This window comes from Sciurus vulgaris (genome assembly GCF_902686455.1).
Source record: "Sciurus vulgaris genome assembly, chromosome: 15".
NCBI lineage: Eukaryota > Metazoa > Chordata > Mammalia > Rodentia > Sciuridae > Sciurus > Sciurus vulgaris.
The window spans coordinates 88,515,162-88,526,870 of NC_136476.1; the positions used below are offsets into that span (position 1 = coordinate 88,515,162).

The following is an 11,709-nucleotide window of genomic DNA, read 5'->3' on the forward strand; positions in this document are numbered from 1 at the left end:
CAGGTGGCAAGCTGTCATCTGTGAGCTGTCTAGGGAGAGACATCTGGAGTTGGTGCAGTGGCCCACTGTCCACCGCGCTGGAGGTGTCCACCACTCACCCTTCTCGTGGGGTCCCTGGCGGTGGTCATACTGAGCGCGCAGCTCATGGTGCTGTAACTTAAGGCCTTCTGTCCAGACTCAACACTGTTTCTCTTCAGTTTCGGAGGGTCAGCGACGCCCTCAGGCCCTTCATGTGAGGCTGTGGGCGCCTGGCGCCCCATCCTCCTGTGTTGGGAAGACTGCAGTTGCTCCATTAGATTGTCCTGTGCGGAGAGCCGTAGGGCAGCTCTCAGCAGGCTTCCCTGGGAAGGCGCAGGAGGTGCGTGGCCCTGCAGGGGAGCCCTGGAGGCCGGCCCAGGCCCTCCTGCTGGCCCCGCTGGCTCGCTTGCATACCGTAAGACACGTTTTCTTGTGTTCGTTTGGTTTTGTTCTTTTAAGCGTCACGCCTTTTACTGTCACTGGGAGAGCAGTGCCGCATCGAGCTGTCACACCGTGTACCGCTGTCCCTGATGACGCTAAACACTTGCAGGACGTTTTCCTTTTTATATCTGAAATGTTACTTTTCTGTATGATGTGCATGCAAGTTTACCGTAACTTTTCTTAACTTTTTAGTGCCGTTTCTAGTATATTCCTGTAAATGTCAGTTACTGAAAACGAGTCCGGTGTAAGTAGTTTTAGCTTGTTTATTGCAATGCTGGCCTCAACACCACAGAATAAAAATGGTAGAGAGTACTCTGATGTTTCTGGTAATCATGGACCCTTCTCCTGGGGCATTTGTTTTGTTTTCATAATAAAAAGAAGAAAAAAGTCCAGTGTGCACTGTCCTGTGCTTTCCATGGCAGCTCCCGCTCGGCCACATGGAGGGCTCCGAGCTCTTGGCAGAGGTTCCCAGAGCACCCACAGCTCCCGTCCTCACTGTGGCCTAGGCACGAGGTTTAGGGAGGGCCACCTGGCCTCCCTGAGAGCTCCCGCCCTTCTTCCAGTACTGTAGGCTGCCGTATGTATGCCTGTGGGTCGGGGAGAACCTGGGGCCCCCAGCAAACCAGGCTCCTGCACTCCCCGCCCTGCCCGTGCCCCCCGCCTACCTTCAGAACCTAGGCAGTTCCCTCGCTGGGCCTCCCCTGCATGTGTCCCTTGTGCCTCAGCTACACGGAGGCCATTTCCTGTGGTGCAAGCATCTAGCCCTCTTTCTGAGTCCAGTAGGCCAGACGGAATCTGAGTGCACCAAGGGCAGGTCTGGATGGGGTCAAGGCTGTGCAAGAGTGAGGGATCGGGCCGTCCCAGGTCCCAGCACTGCTCTCAAGATGGCCATGGACACTGGTCCCAGATCTTCTTGGGAAGGAGGTGCTCATGTGATGGGTCCCAGCACAGGCCAGAGGGCACGTCCACCCCCCCAACTGGGCCAGGCAGCACCGTCACTCCTGCTGACACCGATCCTTCCCATTCAGACCAGCCTTCTCTAGCAGAGCACTGGCCTGTCCACTTCAGGCAGATGGCACCTTCCTGCAGCCTAAGAGGCTTAGCGCCAGTTGTCCCATGCATGAGAGGGGGCCTCTTTGTCACCTGCATCCACTGACCCCTCCAGAGCCTGGCCCAGTGAGTGCTTATCCTCCCTGTGCTGCATGTGTCCTCAGACCCCATCTCCGTGTGCCACGTCCTATGCTGACCTGACCTTGACCTGTCCTTGGGATGGTCTGAGGTGCAGTGAGCAGATGGCATTCAGGTATTCCAGATAAGTCTAGGCTGGCTTTCTTCCCAAGTGGGAATTAAACTGAAGAACTGAAAACACGTTGACAGAAACTGCCTGGTAGACTTGGCACAGTGCCCACGTGCTGATCCCCTTGGTAGGTGAGCCCTTACTGCCTAAGTCTTCCTCTAGCAGATGGGATAGTCCACCAGCCCCGAGCATCCCCCTGCAGTACACCTGCACAGCTGTGTGCCAGGGTGACAAGCTGGATGCTATTGCTGTCCCCCACAGAATCCCCAGAGGGCCACCTGCCTGGCATCGTAGCAGGGACACAGGTCCAGTCTGTAGAGCTGGGCAGAGGGAGATGCATGTGCAGAAGGACACTTAGAGTGGCCCGAGGGTGGAGACTGGCACCACACTGCCAGGGACAGTGGTGTTCTGGGGCACTTGAGCTTTGCTCTGTGCCTCTGTCCTGGGGCTTTTAGCAGTCCTCAGGTACCACTGACCTCAGGTACCACTCACTCAGAAACTGAAAGCCAAGCAAGACCGTGGACACATTACAAAATAAAGAGAGGGAAGGGAGATCCTAAAGGAAGTTTGTTTAGCTATGAGAAGTCTGGCAAAGCACTCCTGACATCTGCACCGCCGTACAGCAGAGGGCAAGTCCTTTCAAAGTGACTTGCGGAAACTGCCCACAGGGATGGGCACTGTCACTCATGTGCAGTAATGACAAGTCAGACTGCAGGCAGCTGCAGCCTCAGAGTGATGGCGTCGTCAGCCACTGCAGCCAACTTGTGTGAAGCCTAGAATCTGGGAGTTTTCTTAAGGTGTTCAAGGTGTACTTGCCTGTGAGCCAGTGTCTGGGCCAGTGAGGACTGTGCTGGTGGCAGACTCGAAGGCAGTTGCCACCGGGCTGTCCTGAGGCCTACCTCTGCTGTGCCGGCCCCTGGTAACGCGCATGTGGATGGATCCGACCCGTTCTTCACTAGGCAGAAGCTACTCCTCCAGCACCCGTAAGAACTTGAGGGCTGAGGACATAGCTCAGTAGTAGAGCGCTTGCTTATAACATGAGACGCAGGTTCCATTCCCAGCAATGGAAACCAACAAACAAGATCCTTGAAGTGGGGGTTGCAGGGTCAGAACCACGCTTGCCAGACTTTGGAAACAAACAGCGTCTAGCAGTGCCCAGGCTCGGGAGCTACCTCTGGGTTTCGTGGGTTTATACCACAGCTTAATCTTCATGGTCTTTAAGATCTCCAACAAAAACGAACAGGACAACTGAAAGCAACAGTCCCCTTCCCCTCAAAGCTTGGCGCCTGAGTGCAGGTTTCCACGCTGGAATTACATAATCGTGCAAAACTTGGATTGACCTGTGTCTCTCGAGACCTCAAGCTTGTTTTTGTCTCGGACTAAGATGGCCTCGTTTCCATATTGTGAGTACCACATGCTTCGGCTCCTGCTCAGGTACGTCCTGGGTGGCAAAAATTCCAACTTCTGCTGCTGCTGTTGCCAGATGAGCAAGGAAGTGTCCCGGTACCTGAGGCGGGCGTAGCCTTCCGACAGGGCCTTCTCTGCCAGCGGGACTCGACCGCTCATCCCAGCCCCGGCTCCTGCGCACCCGGCTGCCCTCGCGTGCGGAGGGCTGCCAGCTGCTTCGCACTGTATCAGTTGACAGCTCTTCTGGCAGCTGGGCTTGAGGATGCCTTGTTCAATTCACTGGGAGGAGTTGGGGATTCGGACTGTTTGCAGGCCACATCCTTAGGAGGGCGGCATGGCAAGGGGATGAGCTGAGCCTCTGAGCGTTCCGAAGCCACCCTGAGAGCCATTCGGGGCAGCCGACAGGTCAGCGCTCGCCCGGCGCAGCTGTGTGGCACGGACAGGAACTGGTACCACTCCTGTTCCCTGCCTGGCCAGCTGCGCTGGAAGAGGCACATCCAGCGTCCAGCGCGAGCGCGCGGTGCAACCAGGCCCGCGGAGAGGCAGCGTGGCAGGCCGCGCACTGACCTGTCCTGCCCGCCCCGGGCTAAGCCGCCGCGCGCCCACACGCTGGGCTCCGGACCCCGCGCCGCGCCGCCCCCTCCGTGGCTAGGCTAGGGGCCAGGGGCCGCGGCGCCGGCGGCACGGCCGCGCATCCAGGCCGGGCGGGCCGGGAGGCCGGACCCGCGACCACACTCCGAAGCACCTCGGGTCTCTCCGGAGGTGCGGCGGCCTGAGCTGGGGTCGCGGGGGCCGTGGCCGCCGGCGGGACCACCGCGCGGCCCGGCAGGCGCGCGGCCAGGCTGCGCCCCCGACGCCTCGGCGCCCAGCGTGCGTTCGGGCAGCGGCCTGACGCGGGGGCGGGGCCGCGACCGTGTCGCCAAGGCAACGCCGCAGGCACGGCGAGCCGAGCGCCGAGGCCGAGCAGGAGCGCCCGAGCTCGGCCCCTCGATCGCTCCGCCGGGCGGGAACCGGCCGACCCTGCACGTTGCGCGTGCGCCTCAGCGTGCGGAGGAGGCGGCCGGCGGGAGGCGGAGCTGGGAGGAGTGACCGGGAAGGAGGAGGAGCTGGGGAGGAGCTGGGAAGGATCAAGGGGCGGGGAGGAGGAGCAGGGGGAGGAAGCAGAGGAGCCAGAAGAGGAACAGCTGGGGAGGAGGAGGAGGTGTCAGGAGGAGCAGCTGGAGGGAAGAGGAGGAGCTGGGAAGGATGGGGAGGGGAGGAGGAGCGGGGAGGGGAGGAGGAGCGGGGAGAGGAGGAGAGCAGAAAGCCCGGGGAGAGGCGCTGGAGGGAGCCCGTGCCCCCGCTCTCCCAGGCCTGCCGTCTGGCTGATGGTATTTCCGTGTCGCTGCTGGTGTCGCTATTTTGTCGGATATTGCTGTTCCTGCCATCCTCCCACCCCTAACAACGATACGGTATTTTAAATTTATTAAATGTGGGAGGCATACCGCCCCAAAAAAGGGTGTCAGCAGGGCGCGGTGGCACATGCCTGTGAGCCAAGTCGCTTGGGAGGCTGAGGCAGGAGGATCGCAAGTTCAAAGCCAGCCTCAGCAACTCAGAGAGGTCCTTAGCAACTTGGAGAGACCCTGTCTCTAAATAAATAAAAACGCTGGGGATGCGTCTCGGGTTGTCTTCTGGGTTCAGTCCGCAGTACCAAAACACAATCAGTGTCCTCCACCAGGCAGCCCGCCCGCCGCGCGGGGCGCAGTGCTGCGGAGGCCGCCGGGCAGCGCCTGTGCCTTCCGTCCTCCTTGCCTGCTGCCCCGCTCCTCCTGGACGTTGTAGTCTTAGGATTTTCTCCGACACCAACCGAGAAGACGTCGCGGACGTCCACTGAACGAGCCCGCCCTGCAGGTGCGAGCTTTGACAAGCAGGCAGATCCGGACCAAAGCTGACCACGCTGCGCACCACGTGTGGGCCCGAGCAGGCTGGCCGCCGGCGCCGGGAGGCGCGGTCAGGGACGCGCGCTTCTCCCCGAGGAAGCACTGAGGACGGCGGGCGGCCTTCCCCGTCCTCACGCCCGGGGCGACCGGGTCAGCCTGGGTGCTCACCACGGGCGACCGGGTCAGCCAGGGTGTGCTCCTAATTCACCACTCATATCAAGGCATTACATTATACTCCCTAATTATATGCAGTTTTTGTCAGTGAAACCTCAATAACCTCAGAGGTAAACATATATTTCTGAATTTCTCATGGGTCAAAAAAAGAACCAATAAAAATGTTTTAGTACTTTCTAAATTTTTTTTCATATTTTACATTTTTAAAATCTGAAAATAGATTCTTTCTTGAATTTTGGGTCCAGAATACATCTGGATAATTTTTTTTCTCTTTTTTCTGTGTCTGGGGCAAAGTTTTCTGAGGATCACATTTCCAATATTTTTAAGAGTTTTTCTGGAGAGACTGGGGAGGTAGCTCAGTGGTAGAGTGCTTGCTTAGCACGCATGAGGCCCTGGGATCTATTCCCAGCAGTTCAGAGGTTCAGTCCATAGTAGGTCGAGTCCACAGTTCTGGGCCCCAAGGAGAGGCAGAGCATCATGGAAGAAGGGCATGCTAGAGAAAAAAGCTCAGGACAGTGCCCAGGAAGAAGGGGCTATTTGTTGTTTGTTTTTATTTTATTTATTATTTTTTAAAAATTTTGTATTTGTAGATCATGCCTTTATTTTATTTGCTTATTTTTGCATGTGGTGCCTCACATGTGCTAGGCAAGCACTCTGCCACTGAGCCCCAGCCCCAGTCCTTTTATTTTTTTGTGGGAATTGAATCCAGGGGCACTTAACCACTGAGCCACATCCCCAGCCCTTTTTAAAAGTATATTATATTTAGAGACAGGGTCTGGCTGTGTTGCTAGGGCTGGCTTTGAACTCACGACCCTCTTGTCTCAGTCTGCAAGCCTCTGGGATTCCAGGCCTATGCCACCCCACCTGGCCAAGACTATTGACTTTTGAGGTGAGGTTCAGCATGTTGCCCAGTCCGGCCTCCAACTCCTGGACTCAAGTTGTCCTCCTGCCTCAGCCTCCCCCATGGCTGGGAGTACAGGTACACAGTACCACAACTGTGGGGAGCCATATATGTTCAGCAGAATCAGGTGTGGCCGAGCCATGGGACACAGAGATCCGACTCCCAGGAACTGGTGGTCAGACTTCCGAGCAGTAAGTGGCCCTGTCCAGAGTGACTCAGCCCTGAGGAGATGCTGATTCTCTCGGCAAGCGGCTCCCCTGACTCCATCCCATCCTGTTCCTGCCCCTTTACCTATGCAACTATAATAAAGGGAAGGCGGGCTTCTCCATCTTGTTGGAGGCCAGATCTGGAACAGCCTGACCTGTCACACCCTCTTCCTTGAAAAGAGTATTGGCTCTTGTGTTTATTGATCAGGTAAGTTTATTAGTAATTAATTGATCACTGGCACCGTCGTCCTCTGACAGAAACTCTTCCCCCGTCCACGCAGGACGTGGAAACCCCCCGCAACCCACTAAGTATCTTAATAGAATTATTATAAAAGCATGCATGCAAACGTATGGGTGTGGTTGATGCGGGACGAATAACCACCATCCTGCTCCTTACTCTGAACCTGACTCTTCTTAGATCCAACGTGGAAATGAAACCTTGCCTTTCTGTACCTGGTTTGTTTCACTGAGCAAAATGCCTTCTCTTTTTCCTGCTTATTTGTTTTGTTTTTTCACTGAGCATAACGTCTCAAGGTTCCTCTATGTTGTTGCAGATGACAGGATTTTTTTCTTTATTTTTAAGGCCGAGTAACACGTCATTCTGAGTCACGCTACCTTTTCTTTATCCATTCATCCAACCAGGTCACAGACGCTGCGTTGCGGCCATAGCCTGTCTGCTGTGAATAATGCTCGGATGACCATGGCAATGTAGATGTCTTTTCAAGACTGACTTGCTGGACACAGTGGCACACACCTGTCATCCCAGGTATTGATTGGGGAGGCTGAAGCAGGAGGGTCACAAGTCCAGGGCCAGCCTGGACATCTTAGAAGGACCCTGTCTCAAAATAGAAAATAAAAAGGGCTTCAGGTGTGACTTGGTAGTATTGTGCTACTGGGCTCAATCCCCAGTACAATGAAAACAAAAAGACTGATCTTTAGTTCCTGTGGCTCTATTTCCCGTAGTGGAACTCCCGAATCATGTGGTAGTTCTGTTTTTTAATGTTTTGTGGAAACTCCACATTTTTTCCCACGTAGGTGCCGATTTACATCCCCAGCAAAAGTGGCCAAGGGTTCCCTTTCTCCCACATCCTCTAAACCACAGCCGGTCTAACGGGCATGAGGCAGTTACCTCATTGTGGTTGATTTGCGTTTCTCTGAATATTAGTGACCTTGAGCACCTCCTCATACATCACTGGCTGTTCTTGCGTCTTTGGAGAAATGTCTACCCAGGTCCATGTTACTCCTCTTTCCATATGCTTTAAAATGCTTTAAAAAAATCAACTTAGAGGGTTCATCTTGGCCCACGTTTCAGAGGTCTCAGTCCACAGACACGTGGCTCTGAGATGCGGGGCCTGAGGAGAGGATCGTGTGTGAGGAGCAGAGCTGCTCAGCTCAGGGGCCAGGGAACAGAGCGCGAGGAAGGGGCCAGGGCAGGAAGCAGGAGGATTGAGAATTCAAGGCCAGCCTGGCAACACAGTGAGACCCTGTCTCTAAAAAAGAAAAAGAGAAACCAGGCTACTTCTGGAGGTCACATGCTGCTCATAGATCAAGGGTCTCCCCTGGCTTTGCCACAGTCGAAACTGATGTGGGGCCATGATGGCAATGGTTGCCTGGGTTACTTGCGGGGACCTGAAGGCTGTTGACACACTGTCTTCACCCATGCCTGCACAGTCCAGTGGGTGACTTCTTGGACCTCAGAGGGCTGAGAACTCCTCCTTCAGGTCAGTTAACACTGCCATGTTCTGACCACAAGGGGCTAGGAAGGTGACCACATGTGTGCAGGTTATTGATGACAAAGGTTGTCATACATACACACGCCGTTAATGACTGCAGGTGGTCCCGTGAGCAGACTGTTGATGACTGAAGGTGGTCATGTGTGCACAGGTCACTGATGACCATAAGTGGTCATGTGTGTGCAGGCCGTTGATGACTTCACTTCCAGCCGTGCCCCACGCTTCAGGCCTCTCTGCTTCTGTACCACAGTACACATCCCTAAGCCAGGGCTGGGAATGTGGCTCGGTGGTAGGGTGCTTGCCGGGCATACGTGAAGTTCTGGGCTCCATCTCAGGACTGGGAAAACAAAACCAAACACTACACCAGACACTCGATTACAGGTGTGCTCAGTGGTAGACACTTGCCCGACACGCACAAAGCCCTGGGTTCAGTCCCCAATACTGGGGGAGGAAAAGTTCCCAAGCCCTCCTGAGGGGGGCAGAAGTGAGTCCGGATGGTCCACTGAGATCAGCAGGTGGCGACAAGGCCAGGCAGATAGGGAAAAGGACCCCCGCAACCTCCCGAACAGCAGAGTATAAACTGCAGCGGCATGCTTTCGCTAAGAAACTCCTAAAAAGGTTTTGTTTTTCAATTTGGGGCATACATGAGCCTGGCATGGTGTGCTGGCCTGTGATGCAGTGACTTGGGAGGCTGGGGCAGGAGGATTGCAAGTTCAAAGCCAGCCTCAGCAGTTTGTGAATCCCTACCTCAAATAAAAAGAAATTAAAAGGGCCTGGGGCTGGGTCGTGGCTCAGTGGTAGAGCACTCACCTAGCATGTGTGACGCACTGGGTTCCATCCTCAGTATCCCTTAAAAATAAATAAATAAAATAAAGGCAAAAGGGCTGGGGATGTGGTTCAGTGGTTAAGTACCCTGTGTTCAATCCTTGGTACCAAATAAAATAAAATAAATGGGACACATGAGGCCTCTCCAAAGATGGAAAAGTGCCAGATCAACATTTTGATTGGACTGAAGGCTGAATGGCTCCTGGACACTGAGTACCTTCCCCAGGATTGGGCCAGGCTGGCCTCCTAGTCCTGTAGACCCATATAAAGCCCTAGACGATAGCCGTCCCCTGGCCACCCTCTCTGACCCCCTCCCAGCCACAGGGGATTTACTTCACTTTAATAAATTCTTGTACTGTTCTTTCACCCCCTGCTGTCCATGAATCTCATTCTTTGAATTTGCAGGACAAAAAACCCACCCGTGTTACACCACTTCCAGACGTGGCCCCTCGCCCATAAACTCTTCTGCAAACTCAGTCCGGTGAGTGGCCTCCGGTGCCGCGGGCAGAATGGCCTGGCCCGGCAACGCCCTAGCCCAGCCTGCTGGAAGGTGCCGCACTACCAGAGAAGCTCGTTACTCCTTGAGAAATCCTTCTCTGTATGTTGCCTAGGTCAATAGATTCACAAACTTTCTCCAGAAAACACCAGGTGCTGATGTGACACTAGGGAATGCCACCAAATATTTAAGGAAGGAATAGTACCTTCTCACAGTTCTCTGGAACTAGTGAAAGAGGGAATAACCTCCAACTTCTTTTATGAGCTTGATACCAACACTCACAGGACACTGAGGAAAAGGAAGTTACTGGTTGGTCTCGCTAACAAACATGAGTATGAAAATCCTATACGAATAATGCATCTAACCCAAGGCATAGAGAAAATATTCTCCACATATGCGCGTGGTGCCTGGGGCTGTGGCCCGCTGAAGTTACCCCTCCCAAATCTTGCTTGTCTTGGAGGACAGGAGGCGCCAAGTCCATGAATTCCTCTCCAGGTAGGCTCGATAAAACCAGTTAGATCTTAAATGCCGGCGGAGTCACCTCTGGACACCTCCGGGCTCACTGTGTCATAGACACACCCATCCTCCCCGCCACAGCCTTAACCAGCCCTTCTTCCCCTCCACTCCTGCCTCCTGTGGCCATAGTCTCCCATGGCCCGAGGGTGGACGTAGACTTGCACGTTTATCTCCCACTTCTATTCTTGAACAAGAATAAAAGTGTCCTTCCCTGCTTGGTCAGCGCTTGGTCTTAGTAGTTCCACAATTCCAACAGGGAAAAAGGACCCAGACTTTGGGGTCAAAAACTGGGTAACAGGCTCTTCTGTCGGCGGAGAGGGGCGGCGGGAGCGACTCCTGGTAACTCTGTCTACTTAGTGTCTCCCGCCCTCCGCCCTCCGCCCAAACCGGACACAGAAGTGGGCTCCGCGGCTGGGCGAGGTGATGGCCGAGGTGATGGCCAAGGCGTCGGTGCTGAACGTGGCGGTGCTGGAGAACCCGAGCCCTTTCCACAGCCCCTTCCGGTTCGAGATCAGCTTCGAGTGCAATGAGGCCCTGGCGGACGACCTGGAGTGGAAGATCATTTATGTTGGCTCTGCTGAGAGCGAGGAGTTCGATCAGCTCTTAGACTCAGTACTGGTTGGCCCTGTCCCAGCAGGAAGACACGTCTTTCAGGCTGATGCCCCCAACCCCTCCCTCATCCCTGAGACTTGACGCCGTGGGTGTGACTGTTGTCCTCATCACCTGCACCTACCACGGACAGGAATTCACCCGTGTGGGCTACGTCAACAACGAGTACCTCAACCCAGAGCTGCGGGAGAACCCACCCCTGAGGCCAGACTTCTCTCAGCTCCAGCGGAACATCTTGGCCTCAAACCCCCGAGTGACCCGCTTCCACATCAACTGGGACAACAATGCAGACAGGCTGGAGGCCATAGAGAACCAGGACCCTGTTCTGAGCTGTGGCCTTCCACTCAACTGCACTCCCGTCTAGGGCCTTGGCCTCCCTGGCTGTATCCCTGGCCTCCTCCCTGAGAACTCCATGGACTGCATCTAACTGCGGGAAGCCAGGCCTGGCTGCACTCAGCCAGGACCACAGCCAATTTCCTGGCATACCTGGGGGGCCACTAGGCCTCCCAGAGAGTCGTGTGGGGTCATCTCAAGGACTTTGGAGCCATCTACTGCATCCAGGCCTGTCAAACTTGGCTCCAAAGAAAGAATGGGCATCAGGTCTCTTCCAGTCTCTGCCCAGAAGGATCATCTCACCTCTACTGCACAGGCCTATAAGAAGCAGGTACTTCATTGTTCATTCTTACTGACTCAGTGTTTTTTCTTTTCTACACACTATAAATTCCACCTGCAGGCCATTGTGCCACTAAGCTCCCATGAGTGCTGTTGACCCAAAGCTCTTCCTGCCTTGAGGCTTTCTTGGTCAATGCCTGGCAAGGCTGTGGCCCTGTTGGGCTAAGGGCTCTGTCATTCCTTCCCCTTCTCAAACACCTGAGCACATCAGCTTCCTGGTGCCACAGGCAAGGAATCCTGCTTAGGGGCTCAAATAACAATTTCTGTCCTCCCAGAAAAAATTTTTACCCAGCAGCCCCTAGAAAACTCAGTTCCCAAAGGTATATCAGCAAGACGCTGAGGAACAATGGGTGTCTGTCGCTCACAGCCACCTTCCTGCCATTTCCTAACTAGTCTGGCTTGCCTTGGAGGCCGCCCTGGGAGGAGATGGCATATTAGGGCTCGCTCCATCTGGCTTGGGTTCCATCAGGACCTTTGCTCTGGCCGCCTTGGTCT

The 11,709-nt window shown here is 54.9% G+C and overlaps 1 protein-coding gene and 1 pseudogene across 2 annotated transcripts; one reads left to right on the forward strand and one right to left on the reverse strand.

Moving 5' to 3' along the window:
• Positions 1-2,345: 2,345 nt before the first annotated feature.
• BRD3OS (BRD3 opposite strand) lies at positions 2,346-4,049 on the reverse strand. The gene has a single exon (XM_079111938.1). The coding sequence runs from the start codon at positions 3,320-3,322 to the stop codon at positions 3,068-3,070; it is 255 nt and encodes an 84-aa protein (XP_078968064.1). The 5' UTR covers positions 3,323-4,049; the 3' UTR covers positions 2,346-3,067.
• Positions 4,050-10,368: 6,319 nt separating this feature from the next.
• LOC306645098 (histone chaperone ASF1B-like) lies at positions 10,369-11,501 on the forward strand (annotated as a pseudogene). Its single transcript has one exon. The product of its transcript is annotated as a histone chaperone ASF1B-like (transcript).
• Positions 11,502-11,709: the final 208 nt, after the last annotated feature.